General features: G+C 39.6%; 1 protein-coding gene across 1 annotated transcript in view; it reads left to right on the top strand.

The window, feature by feature from the left end:
• RAPGEF5 (Rap guanine nucleotide exchange factor 5) overlaps positions 1-21,503 on the top strand; it is a 160,773-nt gene that overhangs the window by 32,098 nt on the left and 107,172 nt on the right. Inside the window, exons 4-7 of the mRNA XM_032109909.1 lie at positions 343-464; positions 1,732-1,900; positions 7,127-7,193; positions 14,121-14,169. Coding sequence (XP_031965800.1) covers positions 343-464; positions 1,732-1,900; positions 7,127-7,193; positions 14,121-14,169 — 407 coding nt within the window. The remainder of the gene's footprint in view (positions 1-342; positions 465-1,731; positions 1,901-7,126; positions 7,194-14,120; positions 14,170-21,503) is intronic.

Below are 21,503 nucleotides of genomic sequence, written 5' to 3' on the forward strand. Positions count from 1 at the left end.
ATGACATTTAGATCTCTTATGCATCTTTGGATGAACTGTATGCAGCACAAATTGATAAAAATGCTATATATTGCAAAGTATGCTACATGAATCAGGTATGTAAGGGAACTTGCTCATCTGACATAAGTTCCCTCATTGTAGCTAAAGATATCCCCTGAGGCTTGCCAATGTAATTTCTTCCCTTGAAACGAATAGGTTTACAAAAATTAGCAATTGAGTCAAAGAGTTTGCTCTGCTGAACAAAAAGGTTGAATTTTGATAGCTTTAAAAAATAGCTCTTTATTATAAAAGAATGTTTCAACATTACTGTAGTTTAAAAAGTGAAGTTTTGCTTATTTTCAGGAGAAGCTGTGTTGGATCAGAACTTGTAGACTGGCTTTTGGAGCAGTGCCCTTTTGTCAAGTGCAGATCTACAGCAGTTGGAGTGTGGCAGCTTCTCCTGGATATGGGCATAATATTGTCAGGTCAGTCTTGACAGTACTTCCGGTGTGAGGAAGGCTATCACTTTCTCCTGCATAGGACAGGAGTCCTGTTTTTCATGGGAGGAGGGAAAGAAAAAAAGCACAGATTTATCCAATTTTCTTGTCAGTTGTTTATTTTACTATCCTTTTGGGAGTTTTACCTCTGTGACCTTTTATTTCATAAATACGAAAGAGCAATCCCTTGTTTTTGGCAATTTCTTTCCTTTTGCTTTTGCAACTGTAATTGCCTATTATCAAGTTCCAGACAGAATGCGTGTCTTTTCCAGCCTTTTTTTTTCCCCACAAGCTATTTTAGGTTTCTCACAAGATAGCAGCTCTTTAGTCACTGCAGATCATGGCTTCACCAGATGACTTCTGTAGCTATTAATGATTTTTGTTTTGTCTCTGTTTTCCATAATTTTTAATTACAATGGATTGAGAGAAGATCCAGCTCCTTGAGATGGTGGTGAGGCCAGGTTCTAGCCTGCTGTCCCTACCTCCTCCACCAAACTGAGGGATTTGGTCCAGCTAATGTGGTTGGTGATAATTACACTGGTAACCAGCCTCTGGATATCTGATGGATTTTACCTTGAGGCTGGGACTACTTAGGTAGCTCAACTCAGATCATACCCTACCCTGGGGTTTGTGCTAAGGTTTTCTTCAGCTAAACTGACAGTATGTCTGGTCATGCAGCCTCAGCAAGGGCTAAATTACTTGTAGCAGGATCTTGCGCTTTTGGCTTTGGACTCTGTCCTTTTTTCCCCATTAAATCCCATTCTTTTCAAGGAAGACAACTGATGCATCTTCTTATCCAGGTCTAGTCTACAAATCTAGTAGCCCTGAATCTGAGGAGAAGCTTGAATAATGATGGGCTGCATCCCCATTACTTAGCTTTGTTTATTAGTGCCTGACCATTAGTGAGAACAGTTTAGAAATCAATGGAAACTGAGACTCAGAAATCTAACAAAAAAGAGGAAGGTTTTTATATCCTAATCCTGAACTGATTCCAAAACCAATTAAATATTCATCAGTCTTAATGCTTGAATTTCAGGATCCTGGATATTTTTAAACTGGGGTTCTGGGGTTTTCCTGTTTGGATGCACTGAATTAAACTGAGAGGGCAGGATTGTTTCTGTGTTAAATTTTTAATCCTTTTGCCCTGTGTGATGGTACAACTCAGCATTAAGATCAAGTGCAATACAGAAGTAGGAGTATGGAATCTTTACATGGTGAAGATTTAAAGGACATCTAATATTATTTTTTCTAACAGTGGACAGACAACTCTATTTTCAAGACTCTCATGCTTTCTACCAGTTCTCAGCGGATGAATGTACCTACCTTTTCTGTGAATTTGAGAAAGAGGAAGCATGGAAGAATGGAGTAAAGCTCCTGCTTCAGCTACTGCCACTGTCTCCTCCCAGGATTGACATGTGCAATCTGTAAGTGTGCATGCAACTTTTACTGACTATTTTATAAGTGTCCGGCCTTATAATGACACTGTTTACCCCCAAATCACCTTGCAAATGAGACAGCTTTCTTTTGGGGGTTGACAAATCTTGTAGAGATGTGCTTTTAATCTAAGGTCAGTATGGGTAGAAAAATTGAGGCACTTGACTTGGGGTTTTGGGCATATTACAGTTTTTAGGCACTAGCTTGCTGCTTCTAGCTTGCTATGTTACCTGGGCATGTGATTTTTTTTTGGTCTCCTCTTACATTTGGAGGTTTGGCATGAATTTGGCAGAAGGGATGCTCTGATGCTGATTGACTAGCAGATCAGATGCCCTTGTGATGTGTCAGGATCAGCTTTCAGATGGATTGACAAGATGGACGGAAATGTGATACCTTCAGTCATTTGATTTTAGTTTTCTACTGTTTATTTGCCAGAGCTCTGTAGTCTCACATTATTATTCCTTTTTCAGAATATACCTTTCAAGAGTTTTGCTTCCTATATGCCTCCTCTTTCACCTGACTATTGGATGTTATCCTACTCTCTGTGCTCGTATGGCTGCACTCTAAGGTTGCTTTTTAGAGTGGCTAGAAGGAAACCATAGTTATTTGTTCCACAGCAAGAGGCCAAAACAGAGGAGAAAAGTGTTAGTGAGAGCTCTGAAGACTCATGACCATTTTTTCTTTAGTAAATCTGCAGGAGCTGGCCTGAATAGACAAGTTGAGTTAAATTCTTCCACTGTCCCTAACATGATGATCCTCAATACTTTGGAGATCTATTACTCTGGCAGTACTAGAATTTATTCTTTTTGATGCCAAAGACAAAACTTTCCTCTATGAGTACTTTCCTTTTCTACATATTAGCTTTTAAAAATGCTCATTCTCTAAAATGGATGTCCAGTAGAAATGTTTTAAATGAGTACAAAAGCCAAAGACCCTTGAGGCAGCCAAAGCTGCCTCAAGCCCAGATTCTTAAATTCAGACATGTTGAGCTGGTTGGAAAAAAAACCTCAGTAATTTCTCTGCCTGGGTCAGGGCAGAAACTTGATTCCCTCCCCTATTGCTGACTGCCCTCACCAATCAAATATTGGCAGTTCTGGAGTGGTGCTTCCCTTTAAAATGCATTTATTTGATCAGCTTGAGTGAGTGTAGACAAGTGATAAGAACCCCAAGCTGGCTAGAGCAGCAGGACTGAATATGATCTTCTAAGCAGCTGACTCATATGGGAGAAAACCTTTGACTATTTTTGCAAATAGAAATTCTTGTCTTCCAGCCAACTCTGGTGCTAAACAGTTTGTCTGTCCCTTAAATATCAGGGCATTTTGATCTTGATTTTAATGGGAATTGGGATTTTTCTCACTGCTGTAAATCAGACCACTTTTCATGGTTCATGTCTACTTGTTCTAAGGATTTGAATCAAAAGGTCAGAATAGATAGGTCATATTGATGTGCTATGTGAAGGATGCTGAGTAGGAAAATGGATTGAAGGCTTTTTAGGTTCAAGTTTACAGTCTGCTTTGCAGTTTTATCATTTCAGTGCAACTGTCATTTCCAGTGGAAGATGATCCCTGTCACATGAATTGAACAATTATTCACTAATGTACATTTCCAGCTCCTTCCTGCTCACATTATTCAAATTTGAGTTGAAGCTGGATTCCTTTTGGGAATATTGTCACTGAAAAATTGTTTTCTGGAGCTTTTACCCGTCAGATTGTGAGGGTGCTTTTCAAAAAAGTATACATTGTAGGAACTGAATTTTAAGTAATGGTATACCCTCGAGGGAATGTGATATTAAAGCGGAAGGAGACTTTTCCAGGTTCAAAATTCTTCATGCTTGATGCAAATAATAAACTGCTAAAACACAGTCAGAAAGGGAATAGGTGTGATGAGATGTTTGTTAAAGTTGTCTGACTTGGTTAAATAAAGCCATATACTCTTTTTCATGAGGAAAGAGGGCAATTCTAAAAACCTTTCCCTGAAGTGTTTGTCTTTTTTCGAATATATGAGCTGTTTTGCCTACCTTTAGAAGCATAGGATTTTTTATAATTTAGTATTTTTGTACTCATTTTTCTGTCTTAGGTTTTCTTACAATCTGTATCGACAGCATTAATTCTAAATGTACATAGGGATAGATAAATTCTTACTTTATTAATTAGATTCCCTGCTTTTGATGAAATCAGAAAGAACTGCCTGCTTGTGCACCAGAAAGCAACACTGGACACCTCCTGGTGGTCCCGGAGGCCAGATGACCTCTGTCTCCTCTGCAGCCTTGTGCTTGCCTGGGTTGCTGGGTGCGTCAGTGGGTCTCTGAAGTACCATGGTTCTGCTCTTCCAGAAGAAGTCTGTAGACATGAGTAGGCAGTAGCAACTCTGGGGACTTCCTTCAGCAGCTATTCTGGAAACCCTGTTAAATAAACATAGCTCAGATTTGACTCACTGTACAGATTTTTGATGGATCTGTATTTGTTTCTGGTCAGTTTTAGTGGTGTTCCCAAATAAAACTATAGGAAGCTCTACAACGATTGTACTGTTCTGAAGTCTGAGATACGCTTATGGTTCCTGAATAAATGCTCCCTGTTGACCTTGGTGGAAATTCCTTACATTCAACATAACATTAGCGGGAATTCACCATGGAAAACAAGTGAGGACGTAGCAGGAATTCAGTTCATGCTAATCTGAAGGCTAATGTTGTTGTGCATATTCCACAGGACTGAGATGCTGTAAATGTTGTCAAATGAGATGGGACCAATGAAGAGGCCTCTTGGAGTCATTAAACACCCAGCGTTAATCACAGTCATCCTACTTGAGTAGAAAACAAGTGAATATTGCAACAGCCTGGGGACAAAAAATCTGGATTGAAAGCTGTGCATTGGACTCTCTTGCAAGCTTGATCAATCACTTAGGTTCTCACTCAATGCCTCCTGAATTCTTTTCCATTTACTGCAATAGTGTTGTATCAGGTGTTTAATCCTTGCGTGCTTCTATTTCCTTCTTTGTAAGTGGGAGTGTTTATAACAATTCCCAGAACCACTGGTAGACTCAGTGAACATTTCAGGAATGCACTGGGTACCTGAGGCTGTTGAAATATATCCCATAGTACTTTTAAAAATTATTGGAAGAGATGTTAGAGATTTTTTCCTTAATCTTATATTGCTTTTTATTTTCAGAAGTGTAGAACTATATTCGGTCTTCTGTCCTGAAACAATTTGCATTTTATTGATATCAGAAAAGTAATCATTCTTAAAAGCAATTTGGTTTTAATGCAAATAGCCAGGATGGGATATTGATTTAGTTACTGCCTTACGGAGTTCCTGGAAAGCTTTTGCTGAAGACAAACAGCTCTCAGGTATTGTATGGAAACTGACTTGTCTGCTTGCAGATCTAGGACAAGCATCCCTGCATCTCGCTCTGCTTAGCAGATTAAGCCCACAGGTTGCTGAACTGGATAAGCACTAATTTGCCTGGGCTTTATAGCTCCTGTTTGGTATCAGCCTTACTAGGTCCTAGCTGTCCACTCTTGAAAAAAATTAGGGTGATAAGTGTTGCTTTTGTCCATTGGCCTGGGTGGCATAATATACCCTTCCTCTCTGATTCTGAAGAACTGACTCTAATTTTTAGTATATTCATGGTTTCAGAAGTATTCGATGCTCATATGCAGATGAATACTGGGAGTACTTTTAAATAGAAAATGAAGTGGTAAAGGCCCAAGAAGGAAATAGCTATGCTATATGCTCTTCTGGGTTTATAGATTGCATCTGTGGCTGTGTCTACTGAGCTGCTATCTTCTGCCTCCAATGTAGAAGAATCAGGTCCTAGCCTGGTTCTGAGAGATCAGAAGAGATCAGATGTGTAGAGAAACCTCTGAAGAGTTCAGTTATTTTAATCTCATTCCAAATTATAGAGAGACAACCTGAATAAATCAGTTTTTGTAAATGAAAATGCATCCATTTATTTCTTTTGGGCTGTTTATAACACTTAAAATGTTAAATCATGTTTTCTTTGAATAGGTAAGGCAGTTGTGGAAATAATTGTGATTTTAATCTGAATTACCATTTTGATCTGAATATGCTCACCCCAAAATGAATGCATGTGTCATTCTGTGCTTTCTGACCTTAATTTTTTAATCAGGGAATTAAATTTTTTGACATGGGATGTAAGAACCACAATATGCCAGCTGCATATTCCAAATGTGTTGCCAGCTCTCTCCCAAAGGACATTGAGGCATATAAGCAATTAAATAATTTAGTTAAAGACAGAAGCTTCTGCCGATACCTGTGATTTATGTTTATTCCAGCAGCTGCAGTTTTGTGTATCTGTTCAGCTTGCTGGCATGCCAGTGCTCCCTGAATACCAAGAAAAGTAAAGATCTCAAGGGCATTTTCTTTTACTTCTTCCTATAGTTATAACCCTATCATATTGGTATAATACTTCTGATTGTCAATAAAGCTTCTGAAAGGCTTACAGATGTTTTAGGGATGGGAATTAGACTGTTTAAAAGAAAAACACAGTCTTATCCTGTACTGTCCTTTTTGTGTGGCTATTTCCACGTGGGCCAGACTTCTGGGACAGCTTCTAGGAGGGTTCTATCTTCACTGCCTCACTTTTGAAATGACACATTAAGTCTCTCTTTCCTGTGACTTACTGTCAAGACAACCAAATAGTGTTCTCAGCTGTTACTTTAGTTTGGTTATTTATGGCTTCTTAAATACATTATTTTCACTTTGGTTTATTTTTTCTGAATATTGAACTTTGCATGTCTCAAAATTATTTTGATGTTGTCTGTTTTCATCTACGTGAAGTTGTATTCCATAGGTGCTGCTCCACACATGAGCAAAGCAGGGTCATGGGCAGATAGAAAACTCTTTGCTCTGTTCATAGAGTATGTTTTTAGCAATGCAAAATACACAGTCAAATAAGCAACTCTGATCTAAAGGGTCCTGCATTCCTCAGTCCTTCATCATATTTTTATAGCTGAAGAATTCTCTCACTGCTTCATGTTGGTCGGATCAAAAGAGTTCTTGACAGCAAGGGACAAAGGGTGTACTCTGTCGTTACTGACACGATTAATTATTGTCATGTTGCAGTCCTCATTTTGATGTGGAATCTCAAAGGCCCTTTTACATTAGTGCCTGTGGCTACACAGTTCCTTACTTTTCATGAATCAAAAGATGTTGAAACAGAATGAAAGAAATAATAAAATCTTATTTTTATTTTTTAAGGCCTGATCAAAAAATAGAAGATACGGCAGAAACCAATGCTGAAATTCTTGCTCGTCTCACTTCTGCGGTAAGGTCATTGCATCAAAGTTTGAACTGATCATGTTTGAAATATTGTCATGTTTTGAATCCTTTCAAATGAAAGACTTAGTCTAAGTGAACAGATGTTTGTCTATGAAGACTGTTTTTTTAGTCTGTGGAAGGGGATAGCTTTACTGAGACCTTAGTGTACAATTCCAAAGCTATTAAAATCAAACCAAGCAAGGACTGCTGCAGCCTGCTCTTGTAATAGATGCTATTCATGGCCCAGAAGACACCAATTTGGAAGACTAAGGTTACTTTTGTGCCATGTACTTTACACTCAGACCCTCTTGGTCAAGTATACATCGATGGGAGACAAAGGGAGAGAAAAGGCTTCAGCAGCCCTTGTGTAGATTATCATAAATTTCTGAGGAGAGACACCTGGGAAACCTGGGCTTCCCAACTATGTTTAGCCTCAGTTAACTTCACCATAATAAACAAGAGATTATCCTGTTTCTGCTAGACTTTGGTGCATCTTGTTTATCATGTAAGATCAGTGTTCTAAGAAGCAGACAGACAGGACTTCAGAAAGTTAAGCTAGACTGACTCAATTTAATGTAATCTGTATGATGGCACAGAGTGCACCCTTAGCAAATTAGCAAGCAATGCAACACTGGGAGGAATGTCTGCTCACCAAACTGCAGGTATTTCAAAGATGTGTGGATGTGGCACTTGGGGACATGGTTTAGTGGTGGACTGGGCAGTGCTGGGTTAACAGTTGGACTTGATCTTACAGGTCTTTTCCAACTGAAATAGTTCTATGATTCTATGGTTGTGCGGCCACTTAGAGGGACCTTGACAGTCTGGAGAGATGGGCCAACAGGAATCTCAGGAAAATCAGAAAAGGTCAATGCCATATCCTGCATCTGGCAGAAATAACCTCATGATTCTATACAGACTGAGGGTTGACTGAAAAGCAGCTTTGCAGGAAAGGCCCTGGGGGTCCTGGTGGACGGCAGCTTGAACCAGAAGCATGTCTTTGTGGCAAAGAAAGCAAGTCCTTCCTGAGCTGCATTGGTAAGAGTGTTGTCCTTAGGCTAAGGGAGGTGATCATTCCCCTCTCAGCACTGGTATGCTAGATGTGGAGTGTTGGGTCCAGTTCTGAATTCCCAGTACAAGAGATATGGATGTACTGGAGTGTATGTGAATGACCGTGAAGATGGTTAGGGAAACAGAGTATCTGATTTTCAAGGATAGTCTGAGGGAAGTGGGAGTGGATCTTGTAGAACAGAAGGTTGTGGGAGGACTTTATCACTATGTACAAATACCTGATGGACAGGCTCTAGCTGGCCATGCTTTTTGGCAGAGGTTTCTATCAGGTGAACTCCAGAGGTGCTTTCCTACCTCTACCATTCTGTGATTGTGCAACTCTGTGAACACCAGCACCCAAGTCATGGTGTCATCAAAACATGGAATTAGTGTTGGTTCTGTTTTTGACATGTAAGAAAGTACAGAGATGAAATTGAAGCAGGCAAGGTAAAGTCCTTATGAAAAAGGCATGAGGCTAAGGGTTATTTTGAGAAAAATAAGTACAGTGCTATCTTGAAATTGCTGGAAAACAGAAGGGAAGGAGAATTTTTGCTATATTTTGTAATGTGTTTGGAAAGCCAGTGATTCTGTATATTCAACCTTATGCAAAAGTAATTAAAAATGTATGACATAAGCAAATGCTGTGTTTGAAATGTCTTTATTTTTTTATTGTCTCAGTATTCAAATTCCTTGTTCTCCCTACATTTTTTCTTAACTGAAAATGAAAGGTGAAGTCAGAACCTCAATATCCTCCATTTTCAGTTCCATACAGAGCAAAAATAGAAAACTGTGAAATACTTTCTGCAAAGTTATATTTTTTTCAAAAACTTGCAAAACTACCAACTCTATAAAACTTTGCCAGTATCCCTCAAAAGCTTTGCTTATAGAAAATAGAATAATGGGGGGTTTTGTCAGTTAAAAAAAAAGAGACACACTCAACAAAACTAAGTGACCTTTTGAGTTTAAGAACTGGATCTAACGGTTGCTGGATGCACTTGAGTAACATGCATATCCTTGAACCTACCTAATTGACAGTGAGTTCAGAGTGTTTCACATCTGCAAGGTCAAACCTGTGGACTACATCCTGAGTCATTCCAGCAGCAGGGCACATGGACAGGGTTTCTTAAATGAACCGTTTTATTACTGTAGCTAACTAGCTAAAGAAAAATTAGGCAGTTCCATCTCCAGATGGCCAGAGACCCATCTATTGCCATGGTGATGTCAAGAATCTGATCTTTTCTCCTGCATTTTCTGAATTTCCACACAACATTGTGGTGCCTCTATAATGATTTTCTAGTCTATCGGTGGGGAAAAGGCGCAAAACCAGAGTAGAATCCTCCAAATTTTAACATATGTATATGAACTTCTCCTGTTTATTTCTCCAGAGTACTGCTTTTCCTCCATACAGTAGATTGGGACCTAAAATACTCACTGCAACCTTATGGAAAGACTTTTATGTCCCAGAAGAATTTGAAACATCAGCTCACACCATTCAACAGAGTCCAGCATCTAGGTTCTCTTATTTTTTTTTTCCTTTTCTTTCAGCTTCAGAATTTATATGAAAAATAAAGAAAAAAAGGTTTCTGTAAGCAGGAGCTGGAAACTGAAAGTGGAGTTATTAGCCATTACTGAAAATGTGTTCACGCTGGCTTTTTGGCTCACTGAATGTTTATGGATTTTGTACAAAATTAAACCAGTCTTCTTCGAAGGATTCATAATTGAGAATCCTGTTCACACTAGTACTTCAGAAGTGTGAAAAAACCCACAAAATCCCTATTCCCAGCCCAGCACTAAAGCAGTTGAAGATTACAGTTGACTTTGTAACTGGAGATTCAAATTTCACCACTGTCTATTCTGTTTTTCTTTTGGCTTTTCATGGAATAAAACATTTTTTTCGGGTCAGAAGAAAGTTTCTGTGTCAGCTTTTTTTTTCAGAGGATTCTGTTCCAAATTTTCAAACCTAAACTGATTGTGAGGATCCAGCCCAAGCAACATTGGAGGAAACCATGTGCCTAAAATATAAATCCCTCTTTTAACCTATCAAATTATGTGCTTATATCACATGCTCCATTACAATGAGGCACCATTAAACTTAAATTGTAAAGGAAAGCAGTGGAAAATTTGCAAACAGTGCAAAATGCCATTGGAAATACGTTTGCATCAGATAATCTTTTTGGTCATGATTTTTTTTAAAAAATGTAATGATTACTCATGGGTTTAAAAAAGCATTCCAGAGCTGTCATGCATCCCATGTCGTGTCCCAAAGAGCAGTTTCATATTCAGTGTTTTGTCTGGTAAAAGCAGAACAGGATGGGATAGCTATGAGTGTTTCCACTGCAAAGCTTTTGCTTTACTTTGTGGTGGAAGAGAAGAGAGTATCAGGATGTTAATGAAGTGTATTTGGAAAATAGTTTTCTGGTGCTATAAGGCATCAGCCAATATTACTTTTATTTAGAGCCCATCAAACTATCATAACTTGAGATACAAAAATGTGAACTAGACTCGTACTGTTTTTCAAAACTTTGCTGTTTAGAGCCTTGTGTTGCAGGATTTCATTTTGAGATTCTGTAAGGATTGGCACTTTCTCTCTAGATTTGAAGTCCTATTTGGCACAATGGCATCTAGAACATTGTCTTACAGAAAACTACTATGGGCAGAAAAAAGAGAAAGGAAAAAAGTAGAGGTGGTATGCACTGTTTGCTAGATGCAGAACTATATCCACTATAATAAAATGATAAGTTTTGTGATAAGAGCAGTAGTTGTCATTTACTCTTTTAAATTCTCTATTCTTTGAAGACAAGATTCATCATATAAATGTGCCATTTGTATTTAATCAAGCAGAAGTATACCTGGGTATCACTCTCTATGCACACTATTTTATACTGCAAAAAGAAAACTGATTGAGATGTGGTAACATGCCAACTACCTACTCAAAATGTCCTCTTTCAGACTTTCATGATATTTGCGTAAATATTGTATGGTGAACTGGCCTTTAAACTGAATCAGTTTTGACATCTGCAGTGCTACTCAAATGGGATACTGTTTGGATAGTGTTAGCTTTGTTAGCAACAAGCTGTATGTATAAAATATTTTTTAAAATTTAATACCTCAATATGGTAGGCATACATAGTTCTTGTTTAGATATTTTATTTTGTGTCTGCATTATTATCTTCGATGTGATGTGCAACTATCGATTTTGTCAAACAGGCAGTAACTGAAATCCTGTTAGGAAGAAGTATAGTAATGGGTAGCATGTGTGCAATGAGGAATGAATGTTCTACATGGATTTCCATTGGTGTAATGATGCAGAGGAATTGCATGTCCAGCAGAGATGTCAAGTGCATTTATGCTAAAATAGACAAAAGCATATAGATTATGAAATCTAGGGACACCAATCAAATCCAGAAGGATGCTCAGCAGTACAAATTCTTTGTGATTGGAGTGAATCCTGTGAGAGGCAGCTCAGATTATCATGATGGAACCCTTTGATGAAGGAACTTTTGGTTACTATTAACACTAGAGAAACATATTTTCCCCCTGCTTTATCTGAAGTGTTTTGCTCAAGTTATGTAAAAGGCCCACTGCATTCCTGGCCCACAGCAAACTATGAGGTATTTAGCTTGACGTAGACAAAATATAGAAACCCAGCCTTTTTATTACCTGTGATTTTAGCACTATCTTTCAAACTTAAAAGGTGCCACCTTATAAGTGAAAGTAATACCACAAATAAACTGCAGGATGCCACAATGCTGCCTTTTCTTCTGACAAGATGGGTTTTTCTTTCCAGCCATGGAAAGATTTGCATTTCTTGAGTGTTTGATTGGGTTAAGTGGTACATTTGCAATTGTTTCAGGTTGTAGTGTCTCTTGAGGCTAATCTTAGGATAATGTATTTATTAAATGCTAAAAGATAAAGATGCGACATCATTGCAATGCTTCTTACTGTCAGTAACCTGAGACTAGACCAGAACAGAGGCATCGACATGGGTACCTCCTGCTGAGTTTAATGAAGGGAGAGGGTCTGAGAAGTGTAGCCATGAAAAGTCATGGTGCTGCTATTCAGAAGCAACTTGGGCTTTTATTAAAAATCCCACTCTTAACTAGATAGCTTGTGTGTGTTATTATAATACTCGTGTATAGCAATTGCTGCAAGGAAGCACACGTTGTTTTTCTACGGAATAACTGTTCTTTCCCGTTTTACTTGAAGTTTATGCTTACATTATCCATGATTAACGTTTCTCCAGACATGGGAATGAGTGTACAGGAAGGAAGGAAGGGAAGGTAATACTGCCAGCTTGCACAATTGTGCTGGAAACAGGATGACATTTAAGAAAACCGTGGCACTGCCTTCATATTTTCCTGCTTGGAGTGGCTGAAAACTCTGTCCCTCTCAGTAGGGCAGCATCAAGGAATAGAAAAGATCCTTGTACCTTGCAAGGACAGCAAAAAAAATCTTCTTGGTCCTTTGCCACAAAGGAAAGAAGGATGCAAGCAGAGGAAGGATGTGGCCTCTGGTATGACTGCCTTCTGCTGGGTGGCTCCTGAGTATCTGATCAGTGGGTGCTGGAATTACCATTGTACCGAGATGCCCTGAGTGATTTTGTCTGTCTGCTCAGACATAATGTTAACTATTCTTCTTTCACATTTTCAAACTTCTCTTCAGAGCCATGAGAGTGGGATATTGACAGCTGTTAGTAGTTGTATTACTTTGGGAATCCTTTGTGGGCTTTGTGGCTTATGACCAAACCACATATCTTGAGAAGGATGTTTGAAATTTCACATCTCTCAGAAACTGCATGTCAAACCTGCCACTGCAGAATAGCCTTGAGCCTTGCCTAGGTCTGTTAGACAAGATGGCTAGTATGCACTGCTGGAGACTTTGTAGAGAGAAGTGAGACAATCCCTAGAAAAAGTTGGAATGTGCCATATTTAGTTTTTTTAATATTGAAGACAGGCTGTCTTGGGAAAATTATGGAAATTGGAAGGAGCTGAGAGATCTTTAGAGGAATCTGAGAGCACAGATGGGGCAGAGGAAGGGAAGAACTGAGGTGTATGCAGAAGAGAGCATCTGGGGTGCTGTAGGCCAAGTGCAAGCAGCTGTAGTGGGACAGATGATGGCAGTGAAGAAGTAGGAAGCATAAGAATAATGAATAGAAAAATGATAGAAAAAGAAATTGTATAAAAAGGAATAGATCTATGGAGAGAAGTGGATGTAGAGTTGAGCTGGCTAGAGACAGTAGCTGGTCTATATAGAAAATATGAAGAACGAAGACAAGAGGATGAGGAAGGGAGCTGGTTAGCATGGCAGGGCTGTGTTACCACAGGCTAGTGAGAGAGCCTGTAAAACTGAAAATAGCTCTGACTTCTGCATTTTCATCTCAAGTGAAATTTTGGTCATGAAATTCTCAGCAATGCTACTAGGAGAGGCTGTTTCGTCCTGGAAGATCCAAAAAGTGAAGGTCAGTTATATACATGAACCTTCAAAACCTCAGCATGAAGAACTTTCTTATTCTGGAGTCACACAATAAATCCAGCATTATAGTGTGCTCAACAGAGGCAAAACAAATATGTAACAAGGGAAGGGAGAAGATTCAAGTGTGTACTTGTGAAACAGATATGCTGTGCAAATAAATTACGAGTCGGGCTACTGAATTGCCCATTCCCTAAGGAATGTGTGGTATTTACATGAAATTAAAGTCACAGAATTCCCAGCTGAAAAGGAGATAGATTTGCTAGGAAAACTGACTGCAGTTTCAAAACCAGGCATAATTCCACATGCAGTTGTTTGCTGCAAAGCATTGATAGCTCATATCTTACCAGTGTTGCATTTTGTTTTATTTGACTGCGCTGGGAACTATAACCGTCCTTTTCTTTTTCTGATATTTTAGGTACAGAGAGAACTGGCTGCTGTCATTGCCTTGAAAGCAAGGAAGTCAGGTGAGTCAGGCTGCACTTCAGAGGGGTTTTTGTTGTGCTGTTCCCTTTTGTCATTTCTTGAAGTATCTGAATTGTCACTGCTTTTTAACATGGGGAAGAAAAGATAGTAATGGAGAATCTGTGTATACAGCACAATGCAATTGCAGTTAAGTTTCTCTCCTTCTAGCTCATTGCATCTAATAACCTAGCTAATAAAATCAAAGTGTTACATTTGAATCTGAACTTGGATCTTTTTCTGGCCAAAATCACTATTTTCTCTAGGCTTGCACTTTATAAAAAAAGCTGATGTCTTTATTTGACTTATACTTAAGACAAGTAAGTATGTAATTTCCTCTTTTTTATTTTTTAATGTCCAGTATCTCATGCCATCATATTTTCTGTCTTTTACCAGCCCACCCAGGTGTTTTTCTTACTGCTAAAACAGAAGGACAACTTCATGCACAAAGGCTTTCTTTCCTGTGTGGCTGTAGAGGCAAGTTTTGATCAGGGCAGGAAAAGGGGAAAGACAACTGGATAACTGAAAGTCTCTGACAGTAAGAGCATTCACAGCCAATGCTGGTGTTACAGTGCAAAGGCACTGAAATGTGTGGCCATCTGAGCTCCATCAGGGTTTGGTAGCACAGGTGCTTCAGAAGAATCTGCATCGCTGAGCTGGAGTGGAAGCAAGGAAGCTGTGTTTTCCAGGCACTGCACAGGAACCAACAAAGCCTGCTTGGCCAGACCTGACTCTTTACAGAGTTAATTCTCTGGTGTCTTTGTGCAGTGTCTTCTGCACCAAGTTGAATGCATTTCTAAAGTAAAACAGAGGCCTTAAGTTTTAAGGGGCCTAAAATTATTAGCGTGTTCCCAAAGCCATCGAGGTCTTTGAGTGCATTTTCACTGAGCATCTCCTGTGATTTTCAGTGATTTTTCTAGAACTTAAAGTCACAGATTTTGTACTTCTTGAGATATTTTCTGACTTGTTAATAGTGCTGCATCATAATATCTCTATCAGTCTGTCTGTTGCTTACACGTGCAGCACAAAATTTGCTACACACATGCACAACACACAGCATGGTATCTTAAACTGGGGGCACCAAGAAGATGTGGCTGGTGTACCTGCAAACATTTTCTTGTGAAAATGTAAGTATTAAAAAAAAAATTCTAGACATAGTTTGATGCCATTTTTTCTAGAAATAGAAGTAGCCATAGGTTATATCCACACTCATCTATAAAGGTAAATCTGTAGAGAGCGAACACAAATGTGAATGTGAATTCAGGCCTGAATTGCTTCTGTGAGGTAGCTTTGCTTCTGAAAGTGCTGTAGTCATTTATGATGTCAACAGCCCTCGGCTGCTTGCCCTTACCTGGTGTCACCCCAGTCCCACCTGACTTGTAATGGCTGAACATGGAAATGCTTGTTCTCTGGCTCAGTGCAGAGGAAAACAGGCTATTTTAAAGAAGTGCTCAAGGAAATCTTTTGTTTTGCTGTTAAATGGGCTGAGTGTGGTGCCATGTACATTTACTTCCTGCTTACGGAGGTATAAGAAATCTCTCTGCTTCTAAGCAGTTTTATCAGCAAATATTACTACTGCTACTAGCAATAAATAAAAATCTTTACCCCCAAAGAGTTGTTTTTAGCCCAAATTAGCCTCTTATTTCCTTTTGGTGGATGGTTGTTAGAGTAGAAAATGGGATGGGGGTTGGATTAGGAATGAGCTGCAAGAGATGAAAATCCAAGAGAAGAATATCTCTTGGAGTCTCCTTTTTGCTGGTGTAATTGCAACCCTCGATAAGCAAGTAGAAATATTTCAGTTAAAAATCACAGCCTTAAAAAACCAAAGCTCCTTATAGAGCTTTGCAGTGCTGTCCAGCCTTTTCTAATACATTAATGTAAACACTTAAAATATCTGTTCAGATCTGAACAAAAGATAACTCTCTTGTCAGTTTAACTAGTGCATGCTTGTTGAAATTTGCATTTCTTTATGCCCCATCTTGGATGACAGTAAAAAATAGGTGTATGATCAAGCATAACTGTAAGGCCTAATTTAAGTTAATGCCTTTAGTGCAGTAGGTGCAGAGTAAATTAGGGTGGTTGGTTATGCTTCTTTATTTTATTGCTGGTGGTTAAATTCACAGTGTAGCAGTTACTGTTAGCGATCAAGGTATGGTGTGCTGTGCCTGGTGAAGCGAAGCATGTTTCAGAGAAAGTACTTCTGGAGCTGTAAGCCACAGTATCTGTCAAAGATATTGTGCCTTTAATGCTCTCCAAGACTCCGTATAATTCCAGGAAATAAGCCACTAAAAATCGGACAAAGAGTTTATTTTGGCTTGAAAGGAGTGGAACATGGCTTTTGGGCCAGCTGCCCTGGGTAGCTTCCAAGCTGGTGTGAATGGTGTGGGAGCCTGGCTCATCCACCCTGGGATTCATGAGCGGGGAGAGCAGGCGACAGGCATGGTCCTAACCTGCTGTCTGGAACCTGGCTGCAGAGGGCAATCAGTTCATTAACCAAAAGCTTTCCTAGAGATCAGCAGCTCCCCCATCAAAAGAAGGAAAAAAAAAAATTGCCTAATACAAGGACTATATAATTGACTATATAATTTTTCCCTGAATTATTTTAATTTCTGGTTGTACCTCTGCTCTTAGAGAGGCCCTTCACAGTGATTTAATTGTACTAGAAAAAATGGCTGATTTAAGTTTTTGGATTATTTGTCTAGAGCTGCTGTAGTAATCACCATGTTAAGTTGCATGGAAAGTGCTATGCAAGCACACAAACACCACAGCTCCCTCTGCAAGAGGTGGAGAGGTTCCAGGTAGGAAGGTGTGCTGGGTTTGGAGGGGGAGGACAAGTATTGCATTTGGTAACCTGAATAAAACAGTTTGTTTTTGTTTAAATGCAGCTTGGTTTGCTACCTAGTGTATGTATGTGAGAGGTAGTAATTGCAACTATTACAGTTCTGGCCGTGTCAGAGATTTACACACTCTGTCTGCTGACAAAAACCGAGGTAGAGACCTGACCCTGCTGTGGGGTAGGGCAGAGTATCAAATTCTTGCTAGTACAGGATCTGACTTGATGGAGAATGTTGGCTACCAGAAAATAAAAAGCCAGTAGGGTGTGGAGTAGAATGCCTTTCCCCAAGAGCCATTCTTCTGTTTTTACTGTGGTGTAGAAGAATAGGAGAAACTCATAAAGCTGGCAGATGCTGAAAGAAAAATGAGGAACCGGAAAGATTAAAAACTTCTGTGCCGTGGAAAAAAAGCTCTGTTTTCGTATTCCAGATGTGTGCTGCAAGTAAACCACTCTGATAATAAGGCATATGCTGACAGAGACATACTAGAGAGCCTTCATGCAGAAGGAGCTCAGCACATTTAGTTTCTTTGCAAATAAAACTAAACCAGGGTAAAATAAATGCCTGTAGTTCAGAAGTGTTGATGTACCTCGGTAACACTGTTGACTTGAAATCACATTTCATTAGAATAAAGCTCTCATGATAAAGGTGACCGAAGAGGGGGAAATGAGCTTGTGCACTTCCCTGTGGCTTATAAAAATGCATTTAAATTATTCTTGCCTAGCCTTAGAAATAAATAGAGTAAACGCTGTCTTCTGTGGTTTGGTAAAAGGTCTTGGGGAAGAAAGTAACTGGAGCAGAAGGGAACTTTTTCTTTAATTGTAGGCACTTGGCATTAAATTGTTTTGTTTATTTATACCTTGCTGGCTTCTGATACCTTCTGCAAATGTGGTGAAATGTAACATAAATGCAGCTTCCCATCTGAAGGTTTACAAGGGTCGGCATTTATCTCAATTGCTTGTCATGGCTCATGACATGTTTCTTATGTGTTAGAGATGGTAGCTAAAACAAGGATAAAAAGCAGCAAATAGCCTAAGGCTGGAGGCTTTAGCTGGTGGCAAAGCTACACGGGTACATCTGAACTGATCAAAACCTGTCAGGTAGATGCTTTGTAGTGGTGTTAATCCCATCCACAAACAAGATGCCTTGCATTTCTGTGCACAAACCGAGCTGCACCCTGTGGCATCACTCAGCAAATCCCTTTACAGAAAAAGGAATTTCTATAACTTTATTTGTGCAAAGGATCAATTGATAAGAGCATGACTCTGGTCTTTGTGTTTGTGAATATGGGGGCTAATTAAGATAGTAGGTGACAGGGTATGCATGAGGTAGGAAGATGGTGACTCAGCTTCTCCCCAGGCATTGCAGGAGCAGCGACAGGTCTGTGGGTGCTTCTCCCTCTCACTGTGAAAGGCAGGGCAGCCACAAAAGCCCTCGCACTTGTGTGTGGTTTTGCTCCCCCTTAAGAATGATATTCAGGTTTCCACTATATAATTAGACACATTTTAGTCATGCCATTCTTGACTTGGCAAGCTCTATTGACTTTTTAATATGTCGTTTACATGTTATTTATAATAATGTACAATAATTTTTAATAATATGACTTTTGCAGTGTATTAACTCCATATTTGAGACCTTCTGGATTGCTTCCACCCTATTCTTACATATAACTATGCATATCCACCCTTCCCCTTTTCTTTTGTATTGCTTCTGTCAGAACCCAACTGCCTATGTGATTTGCTTCGTATTTTTATTTTAGTGCAGACGATTCAATATGAAGCAGTCACTGGGGCTTGAGCTTTGCCGACATGAATGAAAAGCAAGCTGTGAACAGCTATTCCTTTTCCCAGCTGCTGCACCACCTCTACAGCACTGCTGTCAGAGCTGATTGCGTGACTCGACTCAAACACACTCCAGGCAATGTCAGCCCGGTTAAACACATGAGAACAGTCAGGCTGGGTCAGGTTAAAAGTCCATCCAGCTACGCTCCTACTGTGAGTGATGAGTAGGGATGCTTAGAGTAGGAAACAGAGCAAGTACAAACAGTCCTTCTGATGTACATACTCAGCATCTACCAGCCTGTGATAGAGGGATTTTGCTGTACCCATGCTGCTGTGATAGGTAGCCCTTGCTGGACCTTTTCTCCATTAATTTATCAAATTGCTTTTTAAGCCTGATTATACTCCTGACCTTCATCATCCCTTATGGCAGTAAGTCTCACAACTCACATGTGTAGTATGTTAAAACATATTTTTCCGTGTTTGTTTTAAACACATTCCCCACGACCCTCACTCTGTTGTGATACAGCTCTTTGCTGACAGAGACTGGTGAATAAGCCATTCCCTATTTGTCATTATACTATTCAGGATTTTGTGCACATCTGCCATACCCCTGTGAGTTGTCTCATTTCCAGGCTATATCACTAGTCATTCCTTGTACCAAATCTCTTCCATTAAATCTGATCATCTTTGCTACATCTCTTATATTACTTTTGAGGTGGGGCAGCCAGAGCAGCATACAGTATAGCAGCAGCACGTGCTAGAGTTGACACAAAGTGAGGGTGGCAGCTTCTTATCAGGGAGGGGAGGTGGAGGTGTGTGGGAAGGAGCCCAGTAAGATACTTTTGACAGCATTAAGCTGTTTTATCAGCTTGGTTAACTCACAAAACTGCATCTTTATCATTCAGCCCATTTCCTCAAGTAGTACAGATCCTTGTGAGACTTTTCAGTAAATTTATTCCACAATAATTAGCAAAAGTTTGTCATATGGTGCTATCTGAATGTCCTATGCTATGTTATTCATTTTATTCATTTCTAGAAGTGTTGTTATATAGAAAATGGAAATCATTACAAATTTGAGTTAGATTTGTATACACACTTGAAGAATGAGGTTACAAATACACGATCAAAGGTCATTCAAGAATAGAGCAGTTCAGCATTGTGTGTAAATTTCAAACATATTAAATACTATTGAATATACTAGGTATTCAGTATCTTTGGAGTAAAATGTGCATGGTTTGTTACCACTTATGCCACTGAAAAAGAGCATAATGAGGTGTGAAAAAACTTGGTCCTATTTACAGAATAAAGTGACAATCATATGCCAGAGAGGTATGCATTTTCTCTTGTGAAAAAATTGAGCAAGTTTGAAGGGTGGGAAAAGGGTAAACCAGTAGGATCTTACTGCTTTTCTATTCTCCTCACGTCTCTTTTCAATCAGTTTATTTACTTGACTCAAGTAGTACCTCATTTCATTACAACTCCCAGTTCCTCCAAGCATCCACTTGTTTAAACCAAGGGTTGAAATTAGTAAACTGTGTGGAATGAGAGTTCTTCTGCAAATGTTGCCTACAGGATTCACCCTGGAAAAATGGCCACTCAAAGTGAAGGTGCAGGACTATTGTGCTTCTGTTCGGTCACGGTGACTGTATCTTTACCTTTCCCCTGCCCACTGAAATGTGGTTCAAAGTAAAAGCTTCACCAGAAAACGTAGCTAGCAATATTTTAAGAGTTACTCTGCACTTTAGGGTCTTTCTTTAAACGCATTCCTTTAAGGTCTGTGATTTCAGGTCTTAAAGTAAGGGAGGTAATCTTGGTTTGTTCAGCCTAGAGAAGAGAAGACTGAAGGAGACCTCGCTGTGGTCCCTCATGAGGGGAAGCAGAGGGGCAGGCACTGATCTCTTCACTCTTGTGACAAGTGACAGGACTCAAGGAAATGGCATGAAGCGGAGTCAGGGAAAGTTTAGGTTGGATATCAGGAAAAGGTTCTTCACCCAGAGGGTGGTTGAGCACTGGAACAGGGTCCCCAGGGAAGTGGTCAGAGCACCATGTCTTTCTGAGTTCAAGAATCTTTGGGGCAATGCTCTCAGGCACATGGTATGAGGAATGAGGTTACAAATACACGATCAAAGGTCATTCAAGAATAGAGCAGTTCAGCAATGTGTGTAAATTTCAAACATATTAAATACTATTGAATATACAGGTTTCATAAACAGGTCCTGGGCTGTCCTGCTCAGGGCAGGGATTGGACTCGATGATCCTGATGGGTCCCCTCCAACTCAGCATAATTTATGATTCCATGATTCTAATCATGTTTGCTTCTCTAAGTAATCCTTTTTAAACATTCCGTGCCCTATTGAAGGGAACCCCTTCCCCTAGGGACCAATGGGGGTTACAATGATACATTGCATCATATCAGGGATTCTTCCATTACTCCTGAGATCAAGCACACCAAGAAAATGACAGCACTTCAAAAGAGCAGGATCAGACCCCTGCTATCCCTGGGGATAATGATGCTCCTTGTGTTGGCTGGTCAGGAACACTATGTGTATCACACACATGGAGCTCTGTTGTGCCTTAGCTGGATCTATAACCACCTGCTTTGTGCCCACCCTGGGCAATGCTGGGGATGGGAAATGCCCTGGACAACATCAGTGAAAGGACTACACAGTAACACTTACCAGCTGTTGTGTGTTCAACAGCTGATATAAAGCAGAATGGACTCAG

The sequence above is a fragment of the Corvus moneduloides genome, chromosome 1, assembly GCF_009650955.1.
Source record: "Corvus moneduloides isolate bCorMon1 chromosome 1, bCorMon1.pri, whole genome shotgun sequence".
Classification (NCBI taxonomy): Eukaryota; Metazoa; Chordata; class Aves; order Passeriformes; family Corvidae; genus Corvus; species Corvus moneduloides.